The sequence below is a fragment of the Dreissena polymorpha genome, chromosome 2 (assembly GCF_020536995.1).
Source record: "Dreissena polymorpha isolate Duluth1 chromosome 2, UMN_Dpol_1.0, whole genome shotgun sequence".
Taxonomy (NCBI): Eukaryota; Metazoa; Mollusca; class Bivalvia; order Myida; family Dreissenidae; genus Dreissena; species Dreissena polymorpha.
Window position 1 is genome coordinate 21083041 of NC_068356.1, and position 21433 is coordinate 21104473.

The 21433-nt window shown below is 35.4% G+C and overlaps 1 protein-coding gene across 3 annotated transcripts in view; it reads right to left on the bottom strand.

The window, feature by feature from the left end:
• The window catches only part of LOC127866170 (annexin A4-like), a 92942-nt gene that overhangs the window by 39011 nt on the left and 32498 nt on the right, over positions 1–21433 (bottom strand). For all 3 annotated transcript variants that reach the window (XM_052406583.1, XM_052406586.1, XM_052406584.1), the window contains exons 3-4: positions 14239–14352; positions 11683–11730 (exon numbers count right to left, since the gene is read on the bottom strand). In XM_052406583.1, the coding sequence (XP_052262543.1) occupies positions 11683–11730; positions 14239–14352 (162 nt within the window). The remainder of the gene's footprint in view (positions 1–11682; positions 11731–14238; positions 14353–21433) is intronic.

The window sequence follows — 21433 nt, forward strand, 5'->3', positions numbered from 1 at the left end:
TTAAAACGCTCAATACACACACGCTTATGCAAATGACGCGACGTTGTACATGCTGCATAATTTTCGCGCTCTTTTTAATTGAGATAAAGATTCGACACAAAATAAATTTGCACTGCGAATTTGAAGCAAGAATATTTTAACATGCGGTAACATTTACATTCGGAAGTGTGTTTTGGTTTAAAAACGCGTTAACATCGACTTACGGGAATGGGTTTCAGATTACAAATTTAATTAGTCCCATTTGAAATTTCAACAAATATTAACAGTTGCGTCATGAATTCAACAATAATTTGTTTAAACACTTTACGAGTCGAATAAATGTTTTGACGGAATTATGCATGCAATTCACGTTGTCCACAAGGTTTACGGCCGGTTTCCATCATCAGTCATCTAAGTCCTGATTATCGGACAAAACATTTACAAGTGTGCTTAATTAATTCAACGAAAATTTGTTAAAGCGCATTACGTGTCGAATACAGTACAGCTCACGCAAAAAAAACAAATTCCGCGATCCGCTGAGTTTGGCGACATCGAGTGTACGCGGAGTCGACTCGGCATCGACCATCTTGCCGCCGAGTGGCCGCGTTTATTCGCGGAGTCACTCAGCATCTCGACTCATGCGAAACGCCTCGGCATGATGCCGAGGAAATTGGTGATATGACGCTGAGTCACTCAGCGAAAAATGTTATGAACTATAATTGATCTTGGATAGAAACTGATCCCGAGTTTTGCATCATAGCGTTTATTAAATGTAGAGTAACTACGTTCTGAAAAACATACACTACATAATACATTGAAAATGTTCGTTATTAGAATTTTCATCATATTTCCAAATTATCCGTATTCTTTACCGCATACATGCAACTTCTCACATTTCTATCCATTACCCGATAACACGTTTATGTGTCTTCCATTTGTAAAAGCAAATTCGGGTTAATAATGACAAAACTAATGCTTAAGAATTTCATTTACACAAATGTTCAACATTTGTCTAAAATATCAAATGAATTTCGGCATAAGATTTTATTTAATGATTTGATGAAATAAGTGCTCTATCAGGACAGGGGTATTCCAGTTTGCGTAAGTCACCTGACGCGGTGTGCGCGCGTCGTGTACAGTTCATGTTCTATTACGAATTCTAGTCACAAATAAATATTGCACATCATTTAATGAATTATTTTGTCCGGATAAAAAGTGTGATAATTGGTGTATGTGTATTTATTGCTAAATAAAAACTTTGGAATGCAGACAGCAGTGGGATCTTTTAATTTCGATTCAGAGTTTCGTAGTGAATTTCAAATTACCGAAGCATCTCGCAAATTATTTGGCATTGACATTTACTCTAAATAAAATAAAATTCAAACACGCTGTATCATTAGCGTTACGCGCTTTTAGTTCCTTAATTATTGAAACAATTGTTGAAATGTACATGTATACTGATTGCACAAAAAAGCGTCGTGTATCGGTCATATTCTTTAGAAACGACCAATTAACAACTTAATTTATCTTTAGATTTTATGCAACATTTACAAGTCATTTACTGGAAATCGGGAAAAAATGGAAATTAATGTTTGAATGTAAATTGTCAAACTTATTTACATTTGTGTCGTCTGTGTACTGTGAAACCATTTATTTTCGTCGGCATAAAATTTCGCCCTTTTCATAAAAATGACTATTTCGTCCGCTCTTAAATTCGTCCATTTCTGGTTTTGAAAAAAAAACGTCCTTTTTGTTTGTAATACATGTAATACGCGGTTGCGAAAAAATCGTGCTGGGGAAAGAGAGGTGACACTTGGTAGTCATTTGCAGGAGGTGGGCCTTGTTTGGCATATGCCAATTAACAATTATTTTATGTCATTGACACGTTCTTTGTTATGATAAGCGGATAAGTGGGACTGAATAATCGTTAACGAGTGTTTTAAACAACGAAGCCAATTGCCAATTAGTCTTTTTCCATTACTATCACGGTCAAACTGATAACAATCTTATCTTTATCGCCGCCAATTAGAGAAGGTGCGAACATTATGGGTTATAATTAGCGTAAGCAAATTATTTTGGTCATATTGGTAGATGCAGTTAAAACCAAACAACCAAACACAAATCAAAATGTTCTTTATTAATTTGTAACAAAGCGCAGAATATATTTCAGTCAGGTGTTGATCACACATCGTCATATTTTAATTGCGTTTAATAGTATTGTCATTAATCCGGATTCGCCGCGTGTAGGCTCTATAATCTGCAACACCCCTGAAAAACACAATTCACACAATGGGTAATAAAGTTGTTAACAATTAGCGCTAATCAACACTATTATACCTAAACGAAGTCGACGCATTCGATACAGCCTTATTGCATTCGCGTTTTACAGGAAATGTCAGTTGTCAGTACACTGTATAATGTACACCCCTTTGTGTCAAAACCGGATTTAACTTGAGTGTATAGTCGACTGTTTCATGTTATTTGTATCAATACCATCTGTGTATCTGTATTATAAGTATACCAGTCAACAAACAAGGTGCGTGCTTCCGCATATGGATATTCGGACGCTCAAAAAATTGACCTACCGTTAAGCGTTCACGCCGTCGAACGCATTAAGCAATATAACTCGTTTTTTCACTATTTCTTTATTTGCAAAAAATACTAAAGGCTTATAACTTACCTTGCAATCTTTTTTTCTCGCATTTTGCGAGTGTGCGAGTTTTAATTTCGAGCCCTGTGTATATGCGTGGATTACGCTGGATTCAAATGCCTCATGCCTACGGTAATTCAGTCTTATTTGTTTCAAATATGGGACATGATTGTTCGTTAGGATCTTGAATTCGTCCATCGGTCGAAGGACGAAAAAGGCGAAAATTAATGTCGGACAAATAATAAAGGTTTCACAGTATATTGTTTTTGTTCTCATTTGTGTTTAGCAATTCTTATGAAAATTATTTTCAATGTTTAAAGCAAGTCTCGTTTCCGATATCATATACATGTACAGGAATTAACTGTGTGAACTACTTCGATCTGTTTACTGACCTCTATAAAATCATTGTTTTTGTAAGACAACACATGCATATCTAAAGTTTGGGTTTCGTAATACACAGGATATTGGATGTTCAGGGCTTGATTGGGCAATAAAACAAAGACGCAGTCGTCGGTTTTCGGTAGAACTTTTGTACTGACCACCATAATAATTAAGTGTACGTGCTTATCTAACATTTAGCGCTCAAAAAGACGGGTCGTACCCACTTTGTGCTTGTTTGAGCCATAAAACACAATCCCGATGGTTATTTTCAGTAGCACATGTGATCGGAATCTAACAAGTTCAAGTAATAAAGCACAGAGATAATGATCTGAAAACTGCAAGGAGTCTGAAATTAAACAAAATGCTGATGTAATGTAATTATATCGATGCTCTAACTGTCCATCGCCCATGAAGTCTGCACATTTTCGTTCTAGTTTGTAACTTTTTCCACTTATGCGTGGTGTACATGTACAATTCTATAATATATTAAGACGACAGAAAAACACTAAATATTATGTGTAACAATAAAAAAATAAAAATAAAATGGTTTGATATTCACTTGTTTGTTTGTAGAACAATTTGGGATCGCCAATATAAAATGAATGTCTCCTTTTCCAAATGTCAACATGTATTTTACACCCATGCACATGACAGGTTTTACTCTGTCTTTAAAGAAATCATGTTCACACCCACAGGGATCTTTAAGAAAAAAACCTACAAGCTATATAACAGTATACTTTGTATATTTGTAATATGTAGATAATTTTTATTAAATGTCCCTGTGTTATTTATGCTATGATCAGTTTGAAGCCACGACGAACCCATAATCGAGATATAACCTATCTAACACCATCGAAATTATAATCTGCATAAAAATGCATGACAACATTTATGGAATGATTTTATTGAACATTTTAAGGGAAGAAATTTTAGGGACCGAAAGGATTGTCAATTGTTTTATTATGAAATTGCATTCGTGGAGACGAGTTGACGAGTCACGTCACTCGCACCTGCAAAATAATGTGAATATTTAAGCGCGAGTAGAAACTGTACAACATTGTAGTTTAAACTCACAATAATCCCCATCATTAAATATTTTTTATCGATGTCTGAATAAGACATTTATAATATTTAAAATGTATTTGAAACGTTAATGATGTTGTAACAAAGTGTTCAAGATTATGATGCGCTCGGTGTTTACACTTTTCAATATTTTGAGAGATCTTTCTAAAATAATTGCTACCATTTTTTGTTCAAGAGAAACGATTCGAAACGAACTTCGTTTAGAAATAGTGTTTAGTGCTCAAATAAGGATGAAATAAGGAATGAAATAAACAATACATATATGGATCCCATGCACTCAACATACATGTATTAAACATAACTTGAACTTCTAATTTCTACAGCATATATGCATAATACAATGCTTTTTGCCACAAAACAAAAAGTTAAGCAGTGTGTATAATATCAATACATTGATTTAATAAGAGAAGTTTACAAAAAGACAGTAATACAACAGATTAATCAATTTAATTATATCTTCAACTGTAACACGAGGAAATTGTAGAATTATTTAATTATACAAACATTCAATTGAAAAATTAAATAACATGGCTATAGTCTTGCGAAAGTTAACAATTATAACTGATTGTCTATATAGTTACGAATTTCATTAGCATTAAACATATATTTAGCAATGTTTATAATGTCTTTTTTTATTTGCCGACTGCATTAGAATGTGAAATTGTTTCTTTCTAATTTCTCTAAATGAAGATACAACTGTTTCAAGAATCGAGACACCATCATTTGAACATATACATGTACACTCCGGTGTTTAATTACCCCCTTTTGTTGAGCGCAAACCGATTATCTCGTTATGATCAGATGCTGTAAAGACATTTACCCGGTACACTGTGTACTAACTAACAACATGGTGTCATATACCACGGGTGGTAGACATGTTTTGTTCTGGACGTGGCAATAGGCAGACAATTTATTAAGTAATGCATTGCCAAAAATACTAAATTAATTAATACAGATAAAAATCAAAAGCAATTTGGCCAAAACAGATTATCATAAACTACATGTTGCATAGATTTTAGCCAGTTCAATCACACGTGTTTAATGTCTAAAAAGTGTGTATTATGTATTAAGCGGGTAAATTGAAACTCCATCGTTTTCTATTGAAAATAAGTTGTCGTTTTTAATTGTTGATTTATTCCTTGTACAAGAAATAATACGACTAATTTATATCTTTGCTTTGTTTGTTAAAATATGGAATTTGTTATTTGTTACTTTTACCCTGATGCTAATAACACCATTTTTTTAGGAATAAAATAAAATTTATTAAGAAAATAGCGCCACTTGACATGGTATCTACAGAACATTATTTATGGGTTTTCATGTTTATTTCGGAGTCTCCCAACAATTTATTAACTAGCGCTCGGTTTGTCATTGTCGGCTCGGGTACTTCTTTAAAGTACCCCGAGTACACTTAAGTACATGAATACTTCAATGTACCCCGGGTACAGAAAATATAGTAAAACACACCCGGGAATATTAACTGATTCATGAAGATTATTTTGGACCAAAAAAGTGACTTTTAACATGTTTTTTTTTATATTTGACCTTGTGACCTAGTTTTTGAGCTCATATGACCCAGCTTCAATCTCTGGCAAAATTTCATTGGGACAAATGTTCTGACCAAGTTTCACGAAGATTGGCCAATAAATGTGGCTAATATAGTATCAAAAAGTTTTCACTAAAGCCATATAAGGACAACTGCCCCCCCCCCCTGGTGGCCATGTTTTTTAACGAACCATAACCATTTTCAAACTCACTCGAGCTATTGTTAGAACAAATGTTCTGATCAAGTTTCATAAAGATTGGATAATAAATGTGACTTCTAGAGTGTTAACAAGGTTTTGTAGTAAATAGCCATTTAAGGAAAAATGCCACGCCCCCTGGCGGCCATGTTTTTTAACTGATCTCAACCATTTTTGTACTTAGCCCAGATATTATTAGATCAAATATTCTGACCAAGTTTCATGAGCATTGGACCACAAACGTGACTTCTAGAGTGTTAACAAGGTTTTACCATACAGTAAAGCCATATAAGGAAAACTGCCCCGCCCCATGGCGGCAATGTTTTTCATTCAACTGGAACCATTTTCGAACTCGTCCAAGATATTATTGGAACACATGTTTTGACCAATTTTCATGAAGATTGGACTAAAAATGTGACTTTCTAGAGTGTTAACAAGGTTTTACTATAGCCATATAAGGAAAACTGCCTCGCCCACTGGCGGCCATGTTTTTCAACCAACCGGAACCATTTTCAAACTCGTCCAAGATATTATTGGCACACATGTTCTGACAAAGTTTCATGAAGATTTTACTCAAAATGTGACTTTAAGAGTGTTAACAAGGTTTTACTATAGCCATATAAGGAAAACTGCCACGCCCCCTGGCGGCCATGTTTTTTATCTAACCAGTACAATTTTTGAACTTGTCCAAGATTTTATTGGGACACATGTTCCCACCAAGTTTCATGCATATTGGACTAAAAATGTGACTTCTTGAGTGTTAACACGGTTTTACTATAGCCATATAAGGAAAACTGCAACGCCCCCTGGTGGCCATGTTTTTCAACCAACCGGAACCATTTTCTGACTCGTCCAAGATATTATTAAGAGGGGGGGGGGGGAGGGGGTATTCTTGGGTGCGATGGTTGGACGGTATTTCAAACATAAAATAATAAAAATAAATATTTGTGTTTTTTAACCGTTAAAAAAAAATTCATTGGGGGGGGTGGGGTGGGGGGGTATTCTTGGGTGCGATGGTATGACGGTATTTCAAACATAAAATAATAAAAATAAATATTTGTGTTTTTTAACCGTTTCAAAAAAAAAAATTGGGGGTGGGGTGGGGAGGGGTATAGTATAGTGTGAGGGTGTGGTGGTCATTTGTGAGATGATCTTTTAATAAAAAAAAAAAAAAAATTAGGGGGAGGGATTCTGGGGGGGGGGGGGGGGGGAGGGGGAAGGGCACGGGGGATGGTTTGGGTGGAGTCTATTGTGGTATGTCAGGTAAGAGTAGTTTTGTCAAAGTATCAATCAAATCTAATCATAAATAAAGAAGTTATGGCATTTTTAGCAAAATTTAATAATTTCACCTTGAGAGTCAAGGTCATTCAAAGGTCAAGGTAAAATTCAACTTGCCAGGTACAGTAACCTCATGAAAGCATGAAAGTATTTGAAGTTTGAAAGCAATAGCCTTGATACTTTAGAAGTAAAGTGGATCAAAACACAAAATTTAACCATACATTCAAAGTTACTAAGTCAAAAAAGGGCCATAATTCTGTAAAAATGACAACCAGAGTTATGCAACTTGTCCTTTTACTGTACCCTTATGATAGTTTGCGAGTATTCCAAGCATGAAAGCAATATCTATGATACTTTAGGGGTAAAGTGGACCAAAACACAAAACTTAACCAAATTTTCAATTTTCTAAGTATAAAGGGCCCATAAATCCGTCCAAATGCCAGTCAGAGTTACATAACTTTGCCTGCACAGTACCCTTATGATAGTTAATAAGTGATGCAAGTATGAAAGCAATAGCTTTGATACTGTAGGAATAAAGTGGACCTAAACACAAAACTTAAACAAATTTTCAATTTTCTAAGTATAAAAAGGGCACATATTCTGTCAAAATGCCAGTCAGAGTTACATTACTTTGCCTGCACAGTCCCCTTATGATAGTTAGTAAGTGTTGCAAGTATGAAAGCAATAGCTTTGATACTTACGAAATAAAATGGAGCTAAACACAAAACTTAACCAAAATTTGTACTGGTAATTTTCTAAGTATAAAAAGGGCACATAATTCTGTCAAAATGCACGCCAGAGTTATCTAACTTTGCCTGCCCAGTCCCCTCATGATAGTAAGTAAGTGTACCAAGTTTAAATGCAATAGCATTGATACTTTCTGATTAAAGTGGACCTAAACGCAAAACTTAACCAAAATTTTCAATTTTCTTAGTATAAAAAGGGCACATAATTCTGTCAAAATGCACGCCAGAGTTATCTTACTTTGCCTGCCCAGTCCTCTCATGATAGTAGGTAAGTGAACCAAGTTTGAATGCAATAGCATTGATACTTTCTGAGAAAAGAGGACCTAAACGCAAAACTTAACCGGACGCCAACGCCGACGCCGACGCCAAGGTGATGACAATAGCTCTTTTTTTTTTTCAAAAAATAGATGAGCTAAAAAATAATTGTTACCGATATTGAATACCGTCTTAACTCCACATTTTAAATAGGCGGGCACGCGAAATTCTGTTGATACATGTAGTTATTGCATGTATGTTAACTCTTGATTATTATTGATTATTGCGGGTTTTTTCCAAGTGCAAAGAAATTAACAAAAAAATAACGATATCCATTTTATCTGAGCTACATTGTTTTTATATTGCAATGTACATGTAAATGCTCACGCTTTACATGCGGACAACGTGATAACGCTTTATAACTATCTTTATTTTCGCGCGATTTCTAGCAGAACCAAAGATTTACATGACACACGAACTTTGTCAAAATAATAATAATTTGTGTGTCATTTGAACAATGTTATTTTGACTACCATATCCATGTCACTTTTAACGTCTCTATCTATTACTCGATAATTCTGTTTATCACGACCTCCACGGCGGTATTCCCACTAAGCATGTGTATATCACCTGAAGTCTTTTTCAGAAAATCGGGACGAAGTGAAAGTAATTTATTTTGAAGTGATATTATGGGCAGTACATGTATTCCGGAAAAAACTACTTTTTGGAAAACCCCACTAATCTGCTGGTACAAATAAAGCTGACCCATTTATAATCCTTTCAAAATCACACACTTTATCAACCGTTATGATTTAAAGTAAGCTATCATTGGTTGATATAATGGTCCAGCGTTGTTTGTACCGGGGTGATTAGTGGGTTTTTCTAAACTCATGCTTTTACAGGATAAGTCTGTGTTGAATTGAGCTGAAAATAATTAACAGGTCAAAAATGTAAGTTGAAATGTGATTACTGACCAATTATCTGCAACTCATCTTGCTTCAAGTTGTTTATAAAAATATATTCTATATTCAATATTTAACGTGACTCACCCAGTCCTGTAAGACGAAATGATCCGTAAAACAAAATTGTGTCTTTGTCTCGTATGAACGTATCTGCACTAGAACTAAATTTAGGTTCACATTTTACATACGTGATCAGTTGTCAAACGAAAGTAGGGTTGATATTCAAATGCATTATTTTTCTCTTTCCAAGATATAGTTTTAGTATGTTGATGCTGCATAAGAAATATAAGTGTATATGAAGTGAAAAAACCAAAAATAAACAACAGTTGCGATAGACACCTATAAACTGTTAGATGCCAATACTATCACTTTAAATAAACCATCATTTTCATCAAATAGTCAACATTATTTAAATTTTGTGTCATCTGTGTATGCTGGTTTGGTTCTCATATGCATTATAGCAAATCTTATGAACATAAATAATGTTTCGACGTTTAAAGCAAGTCTCGTTTCCGAAATCATCTACGGAATTTAACTAAACCTGATATAGATCCAGTTACTGACATCATTGTTTTGACAGATAACATCCGATGGGAATTTAATTAAATGTATGCAGATATTGAGAAATATTAACAATCGCACAGAAGTAATCATACCAGCGTATTTTCGGCATGATGCTGAGGCACTCGCATGTACGCGGCGTGACTCCGCGAATCGATGCCGAGGCAGAAACAGACGCAGCGTCACTCCGTGAAATTTCGCCGAGTACCTCGGCATCATGCCGAGTTAATACGCGGCAAAAATACGTTAACAGAAGAATCTGTCCGCGGCGTAGACGCGGACTTTGTTGGTTTTGCTTGAACTGTATTGTAAATGTCAGAAAAACGAGGTAAATCAGTTCTATAAATGGACATGATGAAATATGCATGTACTGGAATTAAATTGTTATAGCATAATTGTAACTGGGAGTTATTTGCACATTTTACTCGCTATAAGTTATTAATTGTAAATAGTACAACTTCTTGATAATCAAGCTGCGATAAACTCTTACTTTGTGCCCGACGTAAATAAAAAATAATGGTGGATAGTTAACCCTGCCCTCATAAGCATTCGCGTAACCGATTGAACGATGAACATCACAGTTTGACGAATGGAAAGTTACCTGATACATCCTTGTCAGCATTTAAATGACTGTGCAATGTGGCTAGAATAATTGATACGCGCGTCATGCTATTCTCTTATCAGTGGATTATCCATTAACCCATGTGATGTTTATGGCGATTACATGTGAAAGTAGGTACCGAGGGCCCTTTTAAAACAGGGAATATTGATACTGATATTGATAGAGAAACCTTGATTTTTTTTTTACAATCTCCATTTTTTTTTACTGAAAAATACACTGATCAGAAATTTTCAAGCGCCCTGGGAACTCTGATTTCGAAATTCAAGCGCCCCTGCAAGGGATCGTTAAATGGCCTGTGGAAAGCCCTGCTCTTAAATAAAGTATTTGTTAAATAGCCCACTGGGTATTTAATACTTTACTTATACCCATTATAAATACAGGAAAACCTGTTTAATATTTTTAAGTTCATAAACAAATTAATAGCTGCAGGCCACTGAATATACTACAGAACCAACCAGAAGGTAGAGTAACAGTTATAGTATGTACCAAATGCAAGTAATTACAGGTGAGGCCAGGTGTAACATGGAGGGTCAGTCAGTAGTATACATGGACCAGGTATGACTCATCATGTATCACGGGCAATACAGTGAAGAGTTCATCTGTATAAATATCTGGCATACCTTATCAAAACAAACTAGACTATGCATGCAGTGAAGTCCTTCTATTTCCATGGCTTAAGCATATACCATGAATGATAGTCTTGTTATTATTTCCTCTTACTGACTCTTTTGTTCAGTATATAATTTATCTAATATAAATGATAAAAAGGTACTTCAAAGGACATTTCAATGAAATCTTGACCATGAGGTTGCATGACTGCTTAATTGGTGACTTAGCGTGACTACCTATTACTGTCTCAGTGTCATTTAAGTTTTAGGCAAGTTTCATGATAATCCCTTTAAGGACATGGACATATTATAGAAGGGACATATATATAGAAGGTTGACATTGACCTTTAATCAGCTTCATTGGCTTTTGTCTTCAGAAAAGATTTTTACTGAGCGAAACAATTAGGACATGTCTCATGAAAATGCTTCAAAGGGTATCGGAAATATGGCAATTGCATGAGAAACATACACAAAATGGAGGCTAAATTTTATTTTAATATTAAAGTGTGATTCCAAACTTTGATTTGATAAGAAAGGCCCATACTTTCAACATATTATCTCAATGACTTAAAACATTTACATATACAAATTGTATAAAAGGTGTATGCCTATGGTACAGTGCATACAACATAAGGGGCTCCATGATAAATTATTGCATTTTGGGGTCATATCAAAGCAATGATAAAGGCTATCACGGATCTTTCTGATTAGTTTTAACAATTTCCACCTTAAACGCTATCAAGTGTTAAAATCCAAGTGTTGTTTGGAGGGTTCATTTAATCTGAATCAACTGTATTCAATTTGCTATGCCTTACCTGATAGCCCCCTCCTGCCTGAGGATAGCCTGGCCCTGCAGGGACTCCCTGTAAAATAAAAGGGTCAGAACTTCAACACCAGTGAATTAGCATTATGATCATCATCTTTCTCAGACTTTCTCACACACATCATTAAGGCTGCAAAACAAACAATTTCTAGAAGGGTCATGAAGAACTACTCTCCACACTGGATTTAAGAATAACAGATGTGCACGATAGCCTGACCCAAGCCAGAGAAGCAGCTCAGACCAAACCCGACCAAGAGATAAAACTCCACAAAAGCCAGGACCAATACTTGAAGATCAAGCAGGGATAGTTCAAGAAAGAGCTGGAGATAAAAGACATCAAAACTAAACAGGGAGAGAGACATCATCAAGCTGAAGAAAATGACAAAAGCCTCAAAATACAAGAGAAACAACTTTGTTACTAGCATATTTAAAATTATCAATATACATCACTAATCAATACAGCTTTTGAAAGTAAAATTCAAACACAAGCTGATCATCTTACTTAAGGTAGGTCCAAACAAAATGTCTTATTTCAATATGAGTGTTCTTGGCATTTCACAGAAATAATTTTTTGCACAGACATAATTAAGACATACAAGGCATCTGCACTTTGGAATTCAAACTAGTGCAGATTAATCAGCTGCAGATAACATTCAAGCTGTCACAAGTAGTTTGCCTTGCAATCAATATGAATGTTGGAAACTGAGAACATGAAAGAACAATTGCAAATCATTATAATCATCAGTCTAAAATAAGCTATAACAAACTAAATTTCCTAAAAGAGAAACAAATTAGCAAAATTCTATATATATAATAATTGGAAAGGGACTATATTTTGTTTAAAAGTTACATAACAATTAATTATAATTTAAGATCATAGTCTAGCCAAATGTAGATCAGTAAATATATTGTGTGAAAAAACAAAGATGTGGTTTTTTTCAAATATATTTGTGCGCAATTAAAAGAAATACCTACATATAACTCATTTAAGATGAATGCAAGAGCACAACAACCAAACACATTATTTACTATATATACCAAATGCATGAGTGAGCATCAACCATATACAACAAGAAGGCCAAGATGGCCCTTTAAGTTCGCTCACCTGAGAAGAGTCAGTTCATTCAATCTTTACCAAACGTCAAACTTGACCTAGATATTGTCCAGACAAACATCCTGGTCAAGTTTCATCATTATTGAACAAAAACTCTGGCATATGGAATGATTTTGTTTTTTCAAGATTTGACCTGGTGGCCTCTATTTTTAGTTGACCCCCCTAACCTAACATCAAACTTTGCTTACAGAAATAAATATTATGACCAAGATTCATAAAATCTGAAACAAAATTGTGACCTCTAGAGTGTGTATACAAGGATTTTCAGGGCTCAACATTAACCTAAAAACCGATTTGCCCTGCCGGGCTAGTACTTAGAAAATCTACTTGCCCTGAACGTAAAGCCCAAACATGAAATATCACATTAACTGTGAACCTCATATTTTTTAATAAAGATCAAAATGATACACCACAATTTTTTTTAATTTTTTTTGCACATTTTACAAAATGATTACAGCAATTAAATTCTAATTAAAGTCTTAATTTAATGCTCTTTGTTCTTTTTTGCCCTTGCCTGGGCAGACAGCTACATTATAAAATAACTTGCCCGGACCAAACTTACTTGCCAGGGGCAATAGGACAACTGTTAATGTTGAGCCCTGATTTTGTATAATATAATGAAAATTTGGACAATCTAAGGGCAATAATTATGGCATTAATTATGTGATATATATATAAAACCAATCTTCTCACCAAGTTTCATGATGATTGGGCAAAAAATGTGCCATTTTCAAACTCAACTCTCATATCAAAGAAACAAATTTTCTGACCAAATTTCATGAAATTGGGCCAAAATGTGACTTCTTGAGTGTTCACATGTTTTCACTATATACATATAGAGAAAAATGCCCCGCCCACTGGGGGCCATGTTTTTCCACCGATCTGGACCATTTTCGAACTCGTCCGAGATATCAATAAAACCAATGTTTTGACCAACTTTCATGATGATTGGGCAAAAATTGTGACTTCTAGAGTGTTAACAAGGTTTCTCTTTAGCCAAATAAGGAAAACTGCCCCGCCCACTGGCCGCCATGTTTTTCAACGGACCGGAACCACTTTTGAACTCAACCAACATATTATTAAGACAAACATTTTGACAAAGTTAAATGAAGATTGGGCATGAAATGTGACTTCTACAGTGTTTATAATTTTATTTTTATTTTTTTACCTAGTGACCTAGTTTTTGACCCAGCATGACCCAGTTTCGATCTCGACCGAGATTTCATTGGGACAAAGCTTCTGACCAAGTTTCATGAAGATCGGACAATAAATGTGGCCTCTAGAGTGTTTACGAACAAATGTGGACGGACGGACGACAGACAAAGACCGGTCACAAAAGCTCACCTGAGCAATCAGGTGAGCTAAAAATGTAACCAATTACATGTACATGGTTGATATAATGTTGAATCTTTTCTTTTCAACATGTTAACTTACGCCAAATCCAAGGTTTCCTGGAGCACCCCCAGGAGGCGCAGTCCCATAAGGCAAACCCCCTCCAGGCGCCCCATATGCTGCCGCCGAGGCAGACTCAGGGGTAGGCATACCTACCTGTAGAAACAAAGGATGAAAGGTAATCTGCATGTGCAAATATGCGTTAATTTAAACATATCTTTATTCTATGTAAATCTGATTACACTGCAAGCAAAATGTACCTTTGTGTTTGTTTTCTTGGGATTCCTTTCGTTTGTTTGTTTACTTTGTTTTGTTCCAGATTTCAGAAAATGTAAGTCATATAACTGCTGTCAGTTAATTAACAACTAAACCTACTCACAATTTTCCTACGTAGTCAAGTTTGCAATTAGTAAGTGCATGTTTGTATGCCTGAAATTGACATGTGCCAGAATCAGAAAGGGAGAGATTGGCTGTATAATTAATATCATGACCTATCTCTACACAAGTTATGTGGCAGAGCCTGGAATCTATAACCTGGGGCATATCTTGAGATGACCCACTGAGTGGGGATCAATCCTGGATCCACCAAGGTCACTAGGCGGACAAATAGATGTTTAGGCAGTCACAGTTATTCTGGAGATTTATGCAGTAGTATTTGGGTTATTATCAATAGTAATTTCAAAATGGGAGTACATTTTAAATAAGATGATTTTCAGAGCAAAAAGTATTGGGGAAAAGATGCCTATTTTCAGTGTTTAAGTCAATAATATTATGTAAATTTCACTGTATAAACAAGAGTGTTTCTTTAACAAAACTAGAACTCCGCGAGTTGGATGTGTCGCCTGATCAAAATGGGTTAACCAAGAAATTGGTCCATTTAAATAAGTCTAAGTCCAACATAAGGTCAAGGTCGAATTGAGGTTGGGTTATGTGGGTTTGTGGAGGGTGATGAGAGACAACATCCATGTAAGTATCGAAGCTCTGTACCAAGCGGTATTGATGTCAGACAAAATTGTCAAAATGAGTTAAGAAATTGGCCCATTTCAATAAGTCTAAGTCCAAAATATGGTCAAGGTCAAAATGAGGTTGGGTGATACTGATGTGTGCAGGGTAATGAGAGACAAAACGGTCAAAAATGGGTTAACAAAGATTTTCGTACAGACGGTCAGGACCAACGCTATATGCCTCTCGCATCGTAGATGCCGGGGGCATAAAAACATCTATCAAAACAAGATGTGTTTGTGAAACACTATGTCTCCTAATATATTTGACCTTTGACCTTGAAGGATGACCGTGACCTTAACCCGTTTCACCACTCAAAATGTGCAGCTCCATGAGATACACATGCATGCCAAATATCAAATTGCTGTCTTCAATATTGCAAAATGTGACCTTTGACCTTGAAGGATGACCTTGACCTTTCATCACTCAAAATGTGCAGCTCCATGAGATACACATGCATGCCAAATATCAAGTTGCTATCTTCAATATTGAAAAAGTTATGGCCAATGTTAAAGTTTGATGCAAACAAACCAACAGAGCAACAAACCAACAAACCAACAGACAGGGCAAAAACAATATGTCCCCCAGTACAGACTGGGGGACATACAAATTTAATGTTTAAAGTAAAGCTCAAGACATAGTAGTTATGAACCTTTTTTGGGTCGCGGTCGCAGATTTCGAAATCTAAACAGGACCCTAAGTTCAAAGTCAAGGTCACAGGGATCAAAACTTTTATGCGCATGGAAAGGTCTTGTCCAGATACACATGCGTATCAAATATGAATGCAATATCTGAAGGGAAACAGACGATATGAGCTTTATTTGAATCACGGTCGCAGATTTCGAGCCTGAAAGCTCACCCCACCGTCCAATGATGGTGAACAAATTTTACAAATGATTTTAAAATCTCACCATAAATTACAAAGTTATGGCCCGGACAAGCATTTGACCTTTAAACTCCAAGTGTGACCTTGACATTGGAGATATCAACGTACTTTTTTCACACGACACACCGTCCCATGATGGTGAACAAATGTACCAAGTCATTTTAAAATCTAACGATAAATGACATAGTTATGGTCCGGACAAACTTTCGGTTTAAAACACACTAAGTGACCCCGTGACCAAGTTTTTGACCTGGCATGACCCATATTCAAACTTGACCAAGACATCATCTAGATACAACTTATGACCATGTTTGGTGAAGATCGGATGAAATTTTGGGACAGACCGACAGACTGACAGACCGTCCGACAGAACCGACAAAGTAACTCCTATATAGCCCCCATTACCAGTAATGGGGGTATAAAAATTTCATGCGCATGGAAAGGTGTTGTCCAGATACACATGCATACCAAATATGAAAGCAATATCTGAAGGGACACAGTAGGTATGAGCCTTTTTCAAATCGCGGTAGCAGATTTCGAAACCTGAACACTAACCTCAAGTTCAAGGTCAAGGTCATAGGATTTTTTAATTTTATGCGCATGGAAAGGTGTTTCCCAGATACACATTCATACCAAATATGAAAGCAATATCTGGAGAGACACAGAAGTTATGAGCCTTTTTTGAATCACGGTTGCAGATTTTGAAACCTGAATGCTGACCTCAAGTTCAAGGTCACAGGGGTCAAAAATTGTATGCGCATGAAAAGGTGTTGTCCAGATACACATGCATACCAAATATGAAAGCAATATCTGAAGGTACACAGTAGTTATGAGGCTTTTTCAAATCCCGGTCGCAGATTTCTAAATATGAACACTGACCTGAAGTTCAAGGTCAAGGTCACAGGGGTCAAAATGTTTTTGCACATGGAAAGGTGTTGTCCAGATACACATGCATACCAAATATGAAAGCAATATCTGAAGGGACACAGTAGTAATGAGCCTTTTTCGAATCACTGTCGCAGATTTCGAAACCTGAAAGCTGACCTCAAGTTCAAGGTCACAGGTCAGGAGTTACAAATTTTATGTGCATGGAAAGGTGTTGTTCAGATACACATGCATACCAAATATGAAAGCAATATCTGAAGGGACACAGAAGTTATGAGCCTTTTTCGAATTGCGGTCGCAGATTTCGAAACCTGAACACTAACCTCAAGTTCAAGGTCAAGGTCACATACTGTGAAACCATTATTATTCGTCAGACATTAATTTTCGTCTTTTTCGTCCTTCGACCGATGGACGAATTCAAGATCCTAACGAACAGAATGTCCCATATTTGAAACAAATAAGACTGAATTACCATAGGCATGAGGCATTTAAATCCAGAGTAATCCACGCATATACACAGGACTCGAAATTAACACTCGCACATTCGCAAAATGCGAGTTAAAAAAGATTGCAAGGTAAGTTATAAGCCACTAGTATTTTTTGCAAGTAAAGAAATAGTGAAAAAAAAACGAGCTATATTGCTAAATGCATTCGACGGCATGAACGCTAAACCGTAGGTCAGTATTTTGAACGTCCGAATACCCATATGCGGAAGCGCGCACCTTGTTTGTAGACTGATATACTTATAGTACAGATACCCGGATGGTATTGATACAAAGTACATAAAACAGTCGACAATTTAACACCCAAGTTAAATCCGGTTTTGACACAAAGGGGTGTACATTATACAGTGTACTGACAACTGACATTTCCTGTAAAACGCGAATGCAATAAGGCTGTATCGAATGCGTCGACTTCGTTAAGGTATAATAGTGTTGATTAGCACTAATTGTTACAACAACAACAACAACTTTATTACCCATTGTGTGTATTGTGTTTGTCAGGGGTGTTGCAGATTATACAGCCAACACGAGGCGAATCCGGATTAAAGACAATACTATTAAATGCAATTAAAATATGACGATGTGTGATCAACACCTGACTGAAATATATTCTGCGCTTTTATTACAAATTAATAAAGAACATATTGATTTGTTTTTGGTTGTTTGGTTTTAACTGCAACTACTATTTTTGTACATATACATAAAAACCCGTACCTTTGTTTTTTTATAACAAAAACATTTTTTTAAAGATTTAATACTGTTGTTTATCAATAAATGCAGCGTTCCATTCAGAAAAAAACACATAACAATTAGATCCTCTTTTGTATAATAGAACAAGTTTGATAACTGCATTGACCAAATTTTAATGAAACTAAGGTCATTCAGACTAATTCCCATACTCATGAAAAATGCACAAGTGTTAATTTTGTTTTATTTAGCTTACGCTAATTATAACCCATAATGTTCGCACCTTCTCTAATTGGCGCCGATAAAGGTAAGATTGTTATCAGTTTGACCGTGATTGTAATGGAAAAAGACTAATTGGCAATTGGCTTCGTTGTTTAAAACACTTGTTAACGGTTATTCTGTCCCACTTATCCGCTAATCATAACAAAGAACGTGTCAATGACATAAAATAATAAGGGACAGTTACTATCACCTGAAATAACAGACTTGTTAATTGGCATATGCCAAACAAGGCCCACCTCCTGCAAGTGACTACCAAGTGTCACCCCTCTTTCCCCAGCACGAATTTTTCGCAACCACGTATTACATGTATTACAAACATAACAAACAAATCGGACGTTTTTTTTTCAAAACCAGAAATGGACATATTTAAGTGCTGACGAAATAGTCATTTTTTTAAAAAGGACGAAATTTCATGCTGACGAAAATAAATGATTTCACAGTAGGTCAAAAATTTTATGCGCATGGAAAGGTGTTGTCCAGAAACACATGCATACCAAATATGATATCAATATCTTAAGGGACACAGTAGTTATGAGCCTTTTTAGAATCCCGGTCGCAGATTTCGAAACCTGAACGCTGACCTCAAGGTCAAGGACACAGGGGTCAAAAATTGTATGCGCATGGAAGGTGTTGTTGAGATACTCATGCATACCAAATATGAAAGCAATATCTGAAGGGACACAGAAGTTATGAGCCTTTTTGGAATCGCTGTCGCAGATTTCGAAACCTGAACGCTTACCTCAAGTTCAAGGTCAAGGTCACATAGGTCAAAAATTGTATGCCCATGGAAAGGTGTTAACCAGATACACATGCATACTAAATATGAAAGCAATATCTGAAGGGACACAGTAGTTGAGAGCCTTTTTAGAATTGCGGTCGCAGATTTCGAAACCTGAACGCTGACCTCAAGCTCAAGGTCACAGGGGTCAAAAATTGTATGCGCATGGAAAGTTGTTGTCCAGATACGCATGCATACCAAATATGAAAGCAATATCTGAAGGGACACAGAAGTTATGAGCCTTTTTCGAAAAGTGTGATGCCCCTGACACTTCCGAAGCAAGTAACACCTATATGTCCCCTGACCATAGTCAGGCGACACAAAAACTAAATGAACTCAAGTAATACACTTTGTTAAATATAACAGTTATATATGTACAAGTATATTAAATTTCTTATTTTACATAATGATTATTTGTTTGTTTATACTATTTATTGAAAAAAATATAAATAGAAATGAAATCAAACGAGAACAATTTAAACTATGAAGAAATTGTAACCCACAATATGAATCATTATGAAAGCAAATATATTATGGTTGTATTAACATTTAAATACAGGAAATAATGTAATAAACAGTATACAATGGTAAAGAGCAATGCAGTTTTATTCTCAATACAATGTAACAAACCTGAAACAAACAGTTTCATCGACAAAATATAACTACATGTAAAACCAAGTGTCCCAAGTCAAAACTGTATATTTTCAACAAACAGTTTAAGGCACTGTTTTAATAATTTAATATACTGCTTGCTTCTGGGGTATTTTACATCAGACTTTCAGGTTGTGTTCCATATGTCTTTATAATCCAAATGGAATTTGCAAATTTTCTCAAAAATACTTTTTTTTTCAATGTTTTCAGTCATGGACGTTATATACACATTGAATGTTTTCATATCACATGTGATTATACTGATTGAGACTGGCTTTGTTGGAGTGAATACTTATTTTTTAAATGTACTAATGAATCTTTTAATCAACTCTTATCAGAATTGTATGGGCAGGTGGACATATGCAGTGATGCAGCTTAAGGTAGCACACCCCTAATGGGCACATATCCAAACATAATCTAATTAATTATTTTTTTAATCAGCATCATTTCACTGAACTACATGCAAATTTGTAGGTAGGCTTTCCATGCTTTTTAAAAAATATACCGATTTTTTAAAAACCACCCCCACGCTCGTCTTTTGTCCAGATTATTTTCACCCCTGGGGTATATAAAAGTTCCATAATTCATTCAAATTTCCAAATATGGGCATGCAGTTGGTGTGTACAGATGCAGTAAAGGTGTTTAAAGTTTAAACAAGATGAAATAAGTATTCTTTTACAGACATTTAATTTTTACAAATTTTTATCTATGGAAGAGCGCCATGAAATGTAAGTGATTTCAGCCAAGTAAAAATTGGGTCGGTTAAAAACAAAGTGTCATAAAATTCAAAATAGTATCATTTAAGTTATATTTTAAACGTAGTTTTTATAAAAACACTATATACAGCAAAAATACCAAGAACTAGACAGATTGACCGTTTACTTTTTGAAATGAAAATGCAACATGCATCATTCGTATTTTCAGCAGTAAATCAACCAATTTAGCCATAATGTATTTTAATTTTAAAAATTGAAGGATGTGCATAAAAATGTCAACATATTTAACAATAAACATAGGTTATGTGCTATATTAAATCAAATTACGTTAGAAAAGAAATCAAATGCGTCGCAAAAAGTATGCGATGTCTGCAGGAACCTGCGCGGGAAGATCCCAAAAGATTTGTAGTCCATCACCTTAACCACTCGGCCACGACAACTTCACATTTGTGCAAGCTTAAATAAGTTATCCATAAGTAAACAAGTAAAAAGGCTCGTCGATCTTTGAAGAAATCGCGAAATCGTATTTTTTCAGATGATATTTGGATCAGAGTCAATATTTATTGTGAAAATAATGTATTCTAAAGGAATTACGTAAACATATACAAACAAAATTTGAAGTTTGAAAAAAATAAAATACATCTCTCGGAAATAACCGATCATTGAAGATCGGCAATGATCGTAAAATAAATCGAGGGAAATCATTAGGGGTGCACTACCTTAAGTTGCCATTTCTGTACTTAAACAAGCAAGATAAACAGGCCTAGATAAATAATTACTGGGATTGCATAATCAGAGCTCCAAATAGATTTCCTGAAGACAATAGCAACATAAACAAACCAGAATT